Source organism: Neovison vison, chromosome 9 (assembly GCF_020171115.1).
Source record: "Neovison vison isolate M4711 chromosome 9, ASM_NN_V1, whole genome shotgun sequence".
Classification (NCBI taxonomy): Eukaryota; Metazoa; Chordata; class Mammalia; order Carnivora; family Mustelidae; genus Neogale; species Neogale vison.
Genome location: NC_058099.1, coordinates 72,008,694 through 72,024,350, shown reverse-complemented (window position 1 = coordinate 72,024,350; position 15,657 = coordinate 72,008,694). Strand labels below are relative to the sequence as shown.

General features: G+C 36.4%; 1 protein-coding gene across 10 annotated transcripts in view; it reads right to left on the bottom strand.

Annotated features, from left to right (window-relative positions):
* The window catches only part of CDC14B (cell division cycle 14B), a 98,559-nt gene that overhangs the window by 23,767 nt on the left and 59,135 nt on the right, over positions 1-15,657 (bottom strand). For all 10 annotated transcript variants that reach the window (XM_044265729.1, XM_044265735.1, XM_044265731.1 and 7 more), the window contains exons 5-7: positions 11,628-11,704; positions 4,829-4,895; positions 2,081-2,143 (exon numbers count right to left, since the gene is read on the bottom strand). In XM_044265729.1, coding sequence (XP_044121664.1) covers positions 2,081-2,143; positions 4,829-4,895; positions 11,628-11,704 — 207 coding nt within the window. The remainder of the gene's footprint in view (positions 1-2,080; positions 2,144-4,828; positions 4,896-11,627; positions 11,705-15,657) is intronic.

Below are 15,657 nucleotides of genomic sequence, written 5' to 3'. Positions count from 1 at the left end.
TGGGAGTTGCCTGAGTATTTATAGGCCAGTCAGGTAATCCAAATCCAATTTACTTAATTATCAGTGAGGGGAATTAATGACCCCATGTTCCATACTAAAAAGGCCTAAGAAGGAATAAGAATGGGCCCAGATATTTCAATTTTGAAATGAAACCAGAAATCTAGAGTTTTTAATGAGAAACTGTGATTAGATTTCATTGAATTTGCAGACATCACAGATTGTATGTAAGATGCATCCTGAATTCAGAGAAGTTAAAATGGGGAAAAAATGGGCATCATGGAATCAAAGAAAGACACGAATCCAAAATTTTTAAATATACCAGAGACTGAACAAAACGACCCAAGGTCTGTAGCTACGTAAACAGTTCCTTGGGTCTCAATGCAGTTTCACTGAAAGTAAACAGCTTTTGTCGGCAACCTTGCTATTCCCCGCAACACTGCAATTGCTGCATTAGTGAGAGGGAAACTAATTAGCACCTATATTACTCCTTAGTAACATAAAGACACCACTCTGCTCCACTGAAGGATACCAAATGGCAGTCTAACTAGTTTTACTTGCCTAAAAGGAGAAAGTATTTTTTATTTTAAATGTTTAATTTTATGAGGATAAGCACAAAAATAATGGTATTAAGTTATATTTACTAGTTTAAGATGCAAATTACATATATATTTTACTTCAGATATGTACTCCCATTCCGGAGAAGATATGGTTGGCCTGAATCAATCAATCCTGAGCTATCCTTTATTTTTTTTTTAAAGATTTTATTTATTTATTGGACAGAGAGAGATCACAAGTAGGCAGAGAGGCAGGCAGAGAGAGGAGGAAGCAGGCTCCCCGCCGAGCAGAAAGCCCAATGCGGGACTCGATCCCAGGACCCTGAGATCATGACCTGAGCAGAAGGCAGAGGCTTTAACCCACTGAGCCACCCAGGCGCCCCTGAGCTATGCTTTAGATCTTTGTATATCATAGTAGTGACTAATTGTAACTATTAAAATAATTCGGTTATACCTAACAGCTTAAAATAATAGTTACTCTAGAAATCGATTGTGAAAGGGCAGTTATCCGAGGATTCCAGATACTGCTGCATAGAGTGCTATCTGTGGAATCACTCCGTTATGAGAAAGTCTGCTCAAGGTAACCACGGTAGCATAAAGAGACAAGATTCCATGAGGACTCATGCTGAAGAGACCTTCAGCAAAGCATCTTACTATCTATTTAAAGGGCAGATGGTAGAACCAAATTACTTATTCTTAAAAAAAAAAAAAAATACACTACATTTAAAAATGTAGAGGACATCTATTGCTTTGCTTTCCTAGACTTTCTTCTCTCTCTTTTTGTTTGGGTGGTTTGATAAGGCTGATCCCAGCACTACACTCCAACTACCAAGATGGCCCACCTACCAACCACCCTCATCAGAAACACAGTCTGGTTTAGAGCTGGGGACACGACCTATGCAGGCCAATGAGTAACTTGTGGGTCCTTTCTGATGACTTTGCCGAGAGAATAAATCAAAACTGCTGGTCACCATTTTTATCACTACTGGGCAGCTTTAGCCTAATTTCAAATACTGGAGTACATTAATCAGGTCATGCATGAAGTTATACCTGCTCCTGGATGTTTTATTTATATAAGTCAATAAATTTTCCTTTTTTAGTTAAGCCATTTCTATTTACTTTCTGTAACTTGCAACCAATACTGTCTTGACTTCATATCAATAAAAGATGATAAAAATATTTTTTCCAGAGGTAATTAGATATATAATGACTACTCATCTCATCAGATCCTATGTTAAGGGTTTTATGATTTTCTCATTTAATCACTATATGAAAATCATCAACACTAAAAAAAAAGAAAATTGAAGAAAAATGCCCATAAGCACATTCATGCAACTCTGAAAAGATGCATCAAATGCAGAAACACCATTAAGAACTGGAATTATAGAACTGGGGGTAAGAGGATAAAGACCTGAATTTTTTTTTTTTATTCTATACACATCTAAATCATTCACTACTTTAAAAAACAAGAATATTATCTCTGTAAGTAAAACATGAATAAAGGAGCAATATCCTTGAAAACTTACTTCATAGTGTTCATATTCATCAAGGTTAAATGAGTTGAAATTAAGGAAGTCATACTGCATTGCCTAAAATCCAAAGGAAAGCTTTTAATAAAGATGTAAATAAGAAAACAATTTTCAATCCAATTTCCTAATTAAAATTTCAGGAGGTACCCCAAAAGAGCATTATTATATTTAGATTTTGTTCCACTTACTAGTTTTCAAAGAAGGTGGATTATGTGTTTTAAATGCTTCCATTATCTGGAAAATTAGTTATAACAATATTTATCTTAATGAGATTTGATTTTTAAAAATTTTCCTTCAACAGTCATCCTATCCATGCAGAGCTAAATAAAACAAGTTTTCAAAGTAATGCTACTAAACTTATTAGCTCAACACCATTCAGCCTTCAAATCTAATGCCCAAGCAATGATCCCTAAATAAATAAAAAAAGAGAAAACTGTAGGTCAGCTTATTCTAAGTAAATCCACTTCATAACATTTTCATAAACACTTCATAAACATTTTCACTTTCAAATTCTTTTGAATTTGAATTAAAAGATTTAACGTTCTTGATACTACTCAAAATTCAAAATTTTGAAAAAAATTCTTCTTTCAATAAGAAGAAAAACTGTAAAATTTCTGTTCTGTGGCCTCACTCTGAATTGCAGCGGGCAGATCATGTAAGCAAAAAAGCAGAGTATCTAGTTTCTGACACAAAAGCCAGCTGGTGGCCCCTGAGAAGTGTTGTCCCTGGTTGATGATCTCCTTGCCAAGCAGTATATAATCAAGAATTTTTAATTGAAGTACATTTGACATACAATGTTTTATTAGTTTCAGGTGTCCAACATAATTATTTGACAACTCTGGGTATTACCCAGTGCTCACCACAGTAAATGTAGTCACCATCGGTCACCATACAACGTTATTATATACTACTATTGACTACATTCTCTTCATTGTATTTTTCATCTTTCTGTATAAGCAAGAATTGTCAAGCAGCAAAGTATTCTTGGTTCATAAGGGGGTGACTCTATAAATTCAACTTTCAAAATTTAAACTATGGAAATATGAATGAAAAATAGGCTACAATACCAAACAAAAAGCCCCTGTTTTTAAAAATAGTTATTTAAAAAAAAAATAAAAAGTTATTTAAATTCTAAGACCATGATGAATTAGATTTCTTTGAATTCAAAATACTCAATATATGTCATGCTATTTGAACTACAGATGTTCCTAACAGAATGATACAAGAAAATGTAATTTGTAGGCAATTTCTATGCATAAGGAGAGCTTATTAGAAGCTGCATTAAAATTAAGTCATAATTATATTTATAAATGTTTTATATATGCAGTAATATTCCAAATCAGCCACCAACAAAAAAATGTTTAAATTGAAAATCAGAAGCCATCAAATAAAATTACATATAGACAGAAAAACAAACTTGGCCTATAGTTCCTGCTAATTAATTAGACTTTGGATGTAGTATCTGATTAAAAAAAAAAAAAAAACTAAGCTGAGAAATAATGGAAACTGCTATAAATGTTAGAGTAGACCATTTCCAAGGCTAAGTTTTTCACCTCTCCTTTTAAAGGAGAGAAGGGAGCCCTAGGATCAGGACAGTTAGGCCTGCCTACATTAGCAATTCCTAGGGGCCCATCTGGCAGGAACTATAACTGCAACCAGAAGGGGTTCGTTTCCATTTTTGCTGTCCCTCCATCTCTTGAGCACTCCCTCTGAACATTACTTGCCTAATCTGAGGCCTGATGGAATTGCCTCAAAGCCTATGGTAATGAACCCAACCAGCTCCATTTATCACTGGACTCAAACCCCCCCAAAAAATTAAGTTCCATACCTCGTTGCCTAAGATAGGGAAAAAAAGGTATACTAATTAATCTCTGAATTTGTTTACTGCTTAGTTCTCAAAATTCTCAGAAAGCCACCATGTTTCATTATATAAGAAAGTAAACCCAGGTTTCTTTTGCCTCTGAAAATACAAGTCACATAAAACTTGAGATGTTGTTGAAGGCCTATTTGATCCATGAGCAACTGATTTGCAATTCTCATTCCCTGTGCTGCCCTGACATTCAAGACATACACCTGAGGGAGTGAGTGTTATAACCACAGTCCGCTGCGACACAGAACTCCAGGGGACCCCATTCATTTAGAATATGGTATGAAAGGTGTCCCACAGAGTCAAGAACAGCAGGCAGCCCTGGTTATAAAACACAGGAGTTATTTTTAAATAGCTTTGACAAAGCAGTGGTGACCTACTTAGTCTTATATAAAACCTAGTAACAAACTAATGGGCTATACAAATTCTTCTGTTGAACTAAAAACTGAATGCTTGAAGATACAAAAATGAAGTGTTTGTATCAGTTACTATGTTCTAGAAATGTCCGCTGTAATTAGGATTGGTGGTTATCGGACACATAAAATATACAAATCAGAGAGAACTTGGAAACCAGTAATCTATTTATTTCTTGTTTTCCTCTGAAATCACAACACACTCAAAGCAAATCTGGATTTAGCACCTAATTACGTAACTATCTCTTACTGTGCTCTGTTGTTCAAGTGGCTTTTCTCCCAACTCATTCAAAGAAACACTCAGATTCAGAAAAACTTTTCTGGTTTGGCATCATTCTAACATTAGTGGGGAAATGAGATATCTCTGACATCATACACATCTTGGAAGATCTTTGTAGAAGGCCTAGCCCTCCTAGGGGCTATAGTTTTCAACTCAAGACTGGACACATCCTACGAATCACTTACCTTCTTTACTGCATGAAAACAGTCGAGAAGTGTAATGTAGAAATTGCAACTTCCATAGGCAGCATCTCTGAAATCCCAAAAGTATTGAAATACATAGCTCAGTTAATTTAATTTTCTGTATTACACTTGCATCAAGACAGCTGACTAGAATTCAAAATCAAACCACAAACTCAGGACCAGGCTCAAAAAATATATATATAAAATCTATCTATCTATCTTGCTTTTGGTTAGTTAAGTCAAGGATAAGTCACTGTTACAAATTTCACTGCAGTTTCCATATATTCCAGTAGAAACTGTTTTACAGATGTGGATTAATAATGACAACTTTCTAAATTTCAAATGATCTCCCAAGATAATTTCTGGCCTTAATAGCTAGGCTTCTGAAGTTTCTTCTTGAATTCTAATCAGTAGTATGTTCCCCTCTCCACAGAAGGGCAAAGCATTGCAATTTTTCTTCAAACTGGAAAATACCATATTAAACTGTTACCAGGAAAGACTTCTTTTTGATTCTGTATTTACACATACATGCATGCCAAGTGTAAGTAGGTATTGTAGGTATACGTTCATCCATGTAGAGAAAACATATTAGGAAATCAAGGTAATGAAATACTAGATGTGAGTTAAAAAGCAGTCTGCTCCTAATAATACATTATATGTTTATAAAAAAATTAAAAATTATTTTAAAAAATGCAAATTCAAAAACCACACAACAAAGCAGTCTGCTCTTCTCATTATGTTTTCAGTCTTTAACAAGTTAAATGAATAACTTCTTTCTGATTCTTAGAAGATCAGGGCACCAAGAAAACCACAGGAACTATGGGGTCAACCACCTTTGGTACTCCTGCGCAAGTGTTTAAATTAGTTTAAAGACAATTCCGCCCAATACCGCATCAACAGCTATCTGTAATCTTACCACAAATCTTTTAATGTCAGTTAAGAATTTGTCCAGAAAAATAAGGCCATCCTCCACTCCCACTTGCTTCTCCTTTCCAGCTACCCTGAGCCATTATAAAGTGAAAATGTTTGGAATTAGGCAAGATAAAAATTAATTGAATTGTGATCATTCCAGAAATGCCAAATTGTGACTCTCTGAACGGTCCTTAATTGTTCCCCTGGTGGAACCAGCCTGCTACTGAAGCCATCATTATTAATTGCCTTTACAGATTTATTTCAATAATATAATATTGAAATTGGTTTTATTTCAATAATATAATATTACTTATCTGAAAAATTAAACAACACATTTAAAAATTTCAAGTTACACAAACCTTTAGAATACACACTTTCATAGCAACATGAATAAGGAGGAAAAGGACATCCTTTTTACTTAAAATAGTTTTACTGTCTGAATTGGTTAGAATTAAGGAGGTAAGTTATAGGTTAGCTTACACAGGATGGCACACAAAGTCTTAAAACATGCCACTTTTTCCTATAAGCTTCTGAATTTAAAAAGCTGCTCTTCTAAAAACTAGAAAAGCTCTCTATGCAGCTTAGAAAATGATTTTACCAATTGTTTATTGGCAATATTCAGAAAGGAGAAAAACAAAATGACCCACAGTAGTTCTCAGTGTTGTCCCTGGCCAAGTGGCAGAAGCATCACCCAATTTTGTTAGAAATACAAATTCCCAGGCTCCACCCCAAGCCTACTAAGTCAGAAGTAATTTTTGTACTAATAGGTCCTCCAAATGTTTGTGATGTATGCTCAAGTTTAAGAACTACTGATCTATAGAATCAACACAAAACATGTGTTTTGTAGGAATAACTTTTTTAAGGAATAAAGAACATTTTTAGAAAGAGAACCTATGGTAGGGAAATGAAGTAATTTAGCCTAAACCAAATCCAAAATTGTCAGTGGAGGCGCGCCTGTGGCTCACTCAGTTAAGCCGCTGACTCTTGATGTCAGCATAGGTCATGATCTCAGGGTTCTGAGACTGAGCCCTGTGTAAGGCTACTTGCTCTCAGTTTGGAGTCAGCTTGAGATCCTCTGCCTCTCCCTCTGTCCCTCCCCCTGCTTGTACGTGCTCTCTCAAATAAGTAAATAAACATTTTTTAAAAAATTACAGTGGAAATACGGTGAACTCTCAAATTACATCCTAAGTTTTTACATTTTCTTCGCCATGTTGATTCAGTCTGTGATAACCTGAAATAGTTATTCATTGCATATTTTTTGAGAACCTACAATGGGCCAAGCCCTGCTCTAGTCGATGATGATTCCACAAGCTTTAATCTGGGCTCAGCTAAAGTTCTACCTCATACATCATATTACCTGAATAGGTAACAAAAATCTTTCTTTACTCATTCATGCTTATTTCTTAATACCTCCAACTTTAAACACACCCACACATCCTTCCTTCTATCCAAGCAATCAGGTTTCCTCAAAACAGCTGAACAGCAATTATGAATCTGGATCTAAGACTGCCAGCGGGGGGACTTGTTACTAAGATAATTTAACAAACTTAGAAAAGTGGGCAGCTGTGTGGCTAAGTCAGTTAAGCGTCTGCCTTCAGCTTGGGTCATGATCTCAGGGTCCTGGACTGAGTCCCACATTGGGCTCCCTGCTCAGTAGGGAGACCTGATTCTCCCTCTGCCTGTAGGTTCCCCTGCTTGTGCTCTCTATCTCTCTCTGAAAAATAAAGAAAAGAAAGAGAAAAAGAAAAAGACAAAGACAAAAACAAAACAAACTTGGAAAAGTAAAGGAGCAGGTGCCTGGCCGGCTTAGTCAGTGGAGTATGTGACTCTTGGTCTTGGGGTTGTGCATTCAAGCACCAGGTTGGGTAGGGAGATTACTTAAAAATAGAATCTTCTAAATAAATAAATATATAAGGCAAATGAGAATCAATGAAAAGATGGGGCGCCTGGGTGGCTCAGTGGGTCAGGGCCTCTGCATTCGGCTCAGGTCATGATCTCAGGGTCCTGGGATCGAGCCCCGCATCAGGCTCTCTGCTCAGCGGGGAGCCTGCTTCCCCTCCTTTCTCTCTGCCTGCCTCTCTGCCTACTTGTGATCTCTGTCTGTCAAATAAAATAAAATAAAATAAAATAAAGAAGAATGAAAAGAGTATTGCTGAGAAACTGCAAAACAAGGTCAAATACTAGCTTTAAGAATAACAGTTTTTGCAGCAGCTTGTATGCATAATATCCCAAAACAGCAAATAACACAAGAATCCATCAAAAGGACCAAGGGTAAATAAACTGTGATATGGGGGCGCCTGGGTGGCTCAGTGGGTTAGGCCGCTGCCTTCAGCTCAGGTCATGATCTCAGGGTTTTGGGATCGAGTCCCGCATCGGGCTTTCTGCTCAGCAGGGAGCCTGCTTCCCGCCCCCAACCCCCGCCTGCCTCTCCGTCTACTTATGATCTCTCTCTGTCAAATAAATAAATAAAATCATAAAAAAAAAAAAACCCAAAACACTGTGATACATTCATAGAATGGAATGCTACAAAAGCAGTAAAAAAAAAAAGGATGAGCTACTGATACTTGCCATAACATCGATAAATCTCATAGGCATTATGTATTTAAAAAGCTAGGTCCCAACCCTCCGTAATCCTTACTGTATGACTCCATTCATATGAAGTTCAAAGGCAAGAAAAACTGATGTGATAGAAGTCACAGTAGTGGTTACTTGGGGGATGGTTACTGACTAGAGAGGAGCTGAAGGGAATCCTTAGGAATGCTGGCAGTGTTCTGTACCTGGAACAAGATGGTAGTTACATACATATATGAAATTAGTAGATTTCTTTGAACTCTATTAAGATATACATTAATTGAGGGGCACCTGGGTGGCTCAGTTAGTTAAGCTCATGATCCCTGGTTCCTAGGCTCAAGCCCCACATCAGGATCCCTGCTCTCTGGGGGAATTTGCTTCTTCCTCTCCTGCCTACTGCTCCCCCTGCTTGCATGCTCTCTGTCAAATAAATAAAATCTTAAAAAAAAGAAAAAAAGAAAAAGATACACATTAAGAAAAAAACAAAAAATATGAATGTCCAATAAATGTTAGCTAAAGACAGGCACTATACTAGGTGTTTTATATGCAGGATGTTACTTAATCCTCATAACCCATTAGGGAGATCTTACTGTTATTCTCACTTACGGACTAGGAGACCAAGTCTCACATTTGTAAAGAACCATAGAGATGTTAGTGGCAGAACGGAGGGTCAAACTGCCCTTGGTCTAACATCAATAATCAAGCTATAAAAACTACACAATACTATCTCCCAAGAAAACAGAAAGCAAAGGTCCCCTTCCCCCCCCACCCTCAAAAATCAACTAAGAAGCAAAGGAGTATTACAGATGATACCAAAGAATGGCAGTGTATGTTCTTCCTAACAATAATAATCATAAGGTATCGAGAAAATACTGAACTATATTTCATACTATATTTTCATTTAGATGGCAGAGAAATATCGATATAATCCATTAAGAAGTCATATATAGGTACATACAAACATGTAAACTCAGTGGTTAAAGAATTATATGGAAGTTGAATTAAATCTAATTAAATATTGCTATGGAGCATAAAAAGTTTAACTATAAATGAATGCTATTCTTGTTAACAGCTATATTTATACTGTGCACTTAAAGAGTGGCAAGGATAAAAGACTATAATGCAATTTTTCAGAATATTATCATGCTTAAAAAATTATCAAGGCTTTATTAATTCTGATAGACCTAGTTTCTAATTAGTAAGTTCAACAGAACAGTAAAATGTGGTGAAGCACCAGATTTTTAAATCCGCATATGCTGATACCTTTGTAAAATGTAGTAAGTATAAAATATGATAGTACTGCATTATTACATACCACAAAAGAACACAGTAACTTCTGTAAATAAAAAATACTTTCTATTTAATAAAAATACATAAATTTTTTTACTTTTTTATTTATAAGTGAAAATGGATTACTAGAAAAAATAGAAGGAAAAAATCAAATACAAGCTCAAATTCTTCTAATATTTGATTCCACAGACATTAAAGTACTCTATTATTATAAAAGTCTCTAAAATCTTACTTGCAATTCCTATACTTGTCACAGCTGGTAACAAAGCGTTCACACACTGACACTAATTCAAAGGCCATACCTGGAGAACCAATACTTTAGATACATCAGATATCTGGCATTTGGCCTACAAAGATTCAAATTTTACAAACCTGAGATGTTTCTAGCTAAGTCCCGTTTTTTAGAGAATTAATAACTGTACTCCCGGGACCAGAAGTACTTAACTTCAATTCTCAGTGCCAAACTTCAGTAATTTTAAACACAGGTATGACAAAAAGGCAACATTTATTCTGTTTTGGCCTTTGCATTTAAATTAATGCAAATTCTCTTTTACATCAACAGTGTTTCATGGATCCTTACTTGGATTATGTGAAATGTATGTGCTTGTTCTATTTCAGGACCTGAAAATAGAGGTCTTCTAGAGGAATACCAATAGGAAGAACTCTACAACAAAATTAACACTGTATACCAATGTTCCTATGACTCATAGACCACAGATACAAGCATTTCTTCTAAGGGAAGTATATGGTTGCTATAAGAGCACAGGTTGAGAAAAAAAGTAGAGCACTCTCCAGTTTAGAAAATAATCTTCATCTCTTCCTACCCTCCTCAAATAACAGAAGACCTAACATAATCCTTGCACGAGAAAGAAAGATGGTAGTACTGGGTTCAAAGTAATTCTTTTAATTTGCTAAATCACTTAACATACAGTCTTCAGTGCAATATAAAGCTGAAACAGACATCTATTTCATGGAGTAAGTCCATGGACAGTCCTACACTTACTGAAGAAGATTCTGCCTAAAGGTCAATGGGACCCATCCCAAAGCTTGTCTAAAATGAAGTCAAATTCACAATTTTACGTTTTTCAAAGCAAGGCCATCCCTTCAACATCAGGCATTCAAGGTATATGCAACAATACTAAAACTACTAACTTATGAGTAATAATGCAGTACTTAAAATTATCACAGTATGCAATCCGCAAAATTGTTTCACATGTTTGTCTCATGTTAAGTGCCATACAATATTTCAATTATGTAGCTAAGTCAAGGATTTTGAGAAACAGGTAGAGAAACTTTGAGAACTTAAAGAAAAACACAAGCTTTTTGAAAATATTTGCAACACAATCACCTGGTAAGTTTGAGATGAGGATGAGGCTACCACCTGCTTATACACAGACACTATTTCTGTACTACCTTGATGACAGAGACTTTTGGTTTTTCTAGTAGTGGTGCTTGCTACATGAGCAACCTCACCCACTATCTCTGCTGGCATATTGCTAGGACAAAGATGTTTCTTTATGCCACCAAAATTAACTCCTGCTTATCAGGAAAACTTATTTCTTAACTCTTCAGGGCCCATACTCCTCCTCAGTGGCAGCTCTGAGTACTGTAATCCCAGGAATGTCATATGATTACAAAGTATAGTTTCCATAAGTGGCAGAGGTTCTCACGCAGAAGTGATTCACTGCCACGAGGGACACCTGGCAATATCTAGAGACATTCTGGTTTCCACAATTAATTTCATGGAGGTGGAGGTGTTACTGGCAACTAGTAGGCAGAAGCCGGAGATGCTGTTAAACATCCTACAATACACAGGACAGCCCCCACAACAAAATGTCAATAGTGTCACTGTTGAGCAACCTAGATCTATGGTATTATTTGCACCCACTCTAAAATGACTATTTACCAGGTCTTCCCCCCACCTCTTTCCGTTCCACCCCCCCACCAAAAACAACTACTCCAAGATATTTCAAGATATTTCTGGCAAGGGCCTGATTGAATGAATCGGTCATGTCATTCTTATATTTACCTGAAAGGGATATAGGATGTATCTCCACACATTAATATTCTATATGCTTCTTCTGGAGCTCTCCCCAAATATATAACCTACATTTGAAAAGAGAAGAAAAAGGCAGTTTATTTCTAAAATGAAGATGCAGTGTTGTCACTGCAAAATTTTGCACGATGTCTCTCCAATTAACTGAGCCTGGTTCTCCAGCCTTCCCAAGGGTCCTGAGTACCAGGTAGAATACTCAGTACTCCACCAATACCCAGTACCCCACCAGTGAATTCCTTTTTTCCTTAAATCTGCCATAGCTAGTTTCTGTTGCTTGCAGTAAGAGCACTGAACAAACAACTTCACAACAACTTTGTGGTAACAAGTATAGCATTTTTAAAACAGGACATTTTCTGTATCAGGACATTAGATGGAACACATGCTTTTAACCTCATCTTCTTGAAAATCCACTGAAATGACCATAAAGAAGTGTGTAGGGGATGTGGATGGGAAATGGACTGAGAATGGGGAAAAGGTGGAGAAGGACATAAAGGCAGAGCAAGATTTTGATTAACTCTTTTCATTTAGATTTAACTACTTACAACACTGTACAGGTTTCCTATAAAACTGCATTTGCTGCCTATTTTCATTCTTTTATCTTCAGAACTACTTTATGCTTCCATCTTTATGTGGTAGAACTATCCCAAGTAGCTTCTTTAGCATTTTGGATCCGCCATTGGTATTCCTTGCATTTCCAATAGTTTCTTGTTCTCTGCCCTGACATTTACAGAAAATGTATATGATTTTTTTTTTTTAATGGATAGTTCCTTTCTCTCAATAATTCATTCATGTTGCTCCACTGTCTTTTCAGTGCTAGAGTAGGAGAAGTATTTTACCAGCCTCTTTCTCTCCTCTTCTTGCTTACAAGTAACCTACAAGAAACTTGGAATTCAAGGGGCATCTGGGTGGCTCAGTCAGTTAAGCACCTGCCTTCGGCTTAGGTCATGATCTCAGGGACCTGGGATCAAGCCCCATGTCGGGCTCCCTCATCAGGAGACCTCTCTTCCCAGCTCCTCTTCTCTCTCACTATCTCTCTCTTTCTCTCAAATAAATAAATAAAATCTTTAAAAAGAAAGAAACTTGGAGTTTGAAAATTTCACTGACATCCCCCTAAGTAAGTCATCCTCAATCTCCAATGAAGTTTGCCTGGGACTTTCTGACCCTCATTCAATCTGAAGGCACAAACCTTTTTCCAACTCAGAATCCTCCTGCAGGGCAGGGAATTTTCACTCGTGCATGGAAGGATGGGGAGGTGGTTACAGCATTAGATTTGGCATATATATTATTACATAAATTAGATTCAATGCTAAAGCTTACTTTGGGATAATATACTTTAAATTTTGATCACTAAAGGGGCTCCTGGGTGGCTCAGTCAGTTAAGCGTCTGACTCGTGATTTCAAACCAGGTTATGGTCTTAGGGTTGTGAGACTGAGCTCCGTGTTTAGCTCCACACTCAGTGAGTGGGGAGTTTGCTTGAGATTCTCTCCTTCTGTTCCTCTCATGCATACTCTCTAAAATAAATAAATAAATTTTTAAAAAAGCAGCAACACTAAATTTTATATATATACACAAAATTATAAACTTTTTATCTCCATTAGTTACACATATGAACTGTTTCCTCAACCTAACTGTGAACTCTTTGAAGTGAGGACCCATGTCTTAGTTTTCATTTTAAATTCCTGGTTCATATACTATATATGGACTCTGAGTCAATGTTTAATTCACTGAACCTAAATTCTTAAATCTTAAATTTTAAAAAATCTTTGGATTAAGAGAAATTATAAAATCACAAATCCAACAAGGATCTTTGAAACTTTGAGGACATGTCCCGAAACTGGTCATTAACAGTTGATTCAGCTTCCAGAGAGCATTTTACCAATTTTCTGCTTAAAGAATCATAACTGCAGAACTTTTTCCCAATGTCTAGGCTGTTTCTCAATATGGTTTTATCCTATTTACTCTTAAAAAAAATACAAAATTTTAATTAACTATACAGAATCTTCTAACATTTATCTATGGCAGCATACAAATCCACAAAAAAAGGTATAAGAAAAAATAATTGATTACAAGAATAAGGAAATGCTTTGTTACCTTGTACCTCGTACAAATTTTCAAGTACAGTTATTTGTGACTCATATAAGATTGCAATTTATCATGAATTAACCATAAGATAATCTATTATAATCTCAGTCATCATTTTTGTCTATACATTACTTCCTCTTTTAAGCATCAACCTATCACATGACTTTCTATTTTATTACTTTTTATTTGGAAGTACAGCATGATAATTCTTTGAGGAAGAAATTTGAAAATCCAACCTCCCCTCCTTTCCAAATTTCCTCATTCTCTTCTACTCTCCAACATATTTGCTTTCTCTTCTAAGGTTTACTGTGTAACACCAGTAAAGTCTTTTCTTCATTCTATTTTAGGACTTACTAGTAGACAGACTAGTAGAGGTCCAGAAACCTTTTTCAGATTCTCCCTAAATTTTTAGTAAGACCTTCTCTCAAATTATATAAAATTTTCCTTAAGCACCAGGTTAAAGATAGTTCTTCTTACTCAAGATTGCAGTTCTTTAGTTTCTTCAATTACTAAAACTGCAATTAGGTATTATTTCTCTCTAACCTTCAAAACAAAAATAGTCTAATATATTAAATAATTTTGCAGGTTGGATGTATGCTTTGGAACACATGTTCAATTTAAAGAAAACAAGAGCACTATAACATTTTTTCCTTTGGAGGAATAAAACCTAAATCCCTAGTAATGAACTTTAAAAAAGTTATTTTTAAATCCAGCTGGGGAATGCCTGTACATAATGTACATACCTAGATGATATGGGTATAATGAGATAAGCTGAAGGAAATTTATAGACTCAGAATAAATCTATGTTATAATGCTACAGTCTGAATGCTTGTGTGCCCCACCTTGCAAATTCCTATGTTGAAATTTTAACCCCCAAAAGGTGATGGTATTAGTAGATGGGGCCTCTGGGAGATGGTTAGCCATAAGGATGGAGCAATCATGAATGGGATCAGTGTCTTATAAAAGAGGCTCCAGAGAGATTCTTAGCCCCTTCTACCATGTAAGAGGCCTCACCAGACCATGCTGATGTACTCTGATCTCAGAACTCCTAGCCTCCATAACTGTGGGAAATAAAGTTCTGTGTGTTTATAAGCCTCCCAGTCTCTGGCAGTTCATTACTGCTACTGAAAGGACTAAGACACGTCACTATCAAGGGAATATTTGCTACTAATCTATCATTTTTTACTGTACACCCATCCATCTTCCCTAGTCAAAAGGCCTTGCCATATGAAATTATTTTAAATTTAAGAAAAACCCTATAAATGACTCCTATATTAACACAAATCCGCAAATTAGTAAACTCTAAATCAATGCAATTTTATAATCTGTCACTGTGTTCCTGGCAATTTGGAAGCTAGGTCCTTCTTAAATTCCTTTGATATATTTTCATGAGAAGCTACGAACAAATATAGAATGGTCATTCTAATTCCACACTGCTGTCCAAAAATAGGAAGCAACAAATGAGGAACAAGAGAGATATTAAACAGCTGTGGTAGCCAGCTTCTTAAACAGCCTTCATGATGCTTATCTCCTGGTATTTCTACCCTCCCAGGCAGCCCCCCCCCCGACAATGACTAGGGTACCCATGTGTAAATAATGCATAAATGGCATAGTATGACTTCTGAGGCTAACTCATAAATGACACTGTGGTTTCTGCCATGGATTCCTCACTCCAGGTACCTCATTCAATGAGGGCAGTTGGGCAGCCCATGTGGCAAGGAACAGAAGCCTCGTGCCAATAATTAGCATTAACCGGTCAGGGGTGTGAACGGACCATGTTTTAGCAGTGCCTCGAGCCCCAGGCAAGCCTTCAGATGACTGCAGCCCAGTGGGGTAATTTGTCAGGCAAATTTCTCAGGCAAAAAAAAGGTAACAGGTTAGCACAATAAACAGTGAATAAGAAAATGATCACTTCAGTTT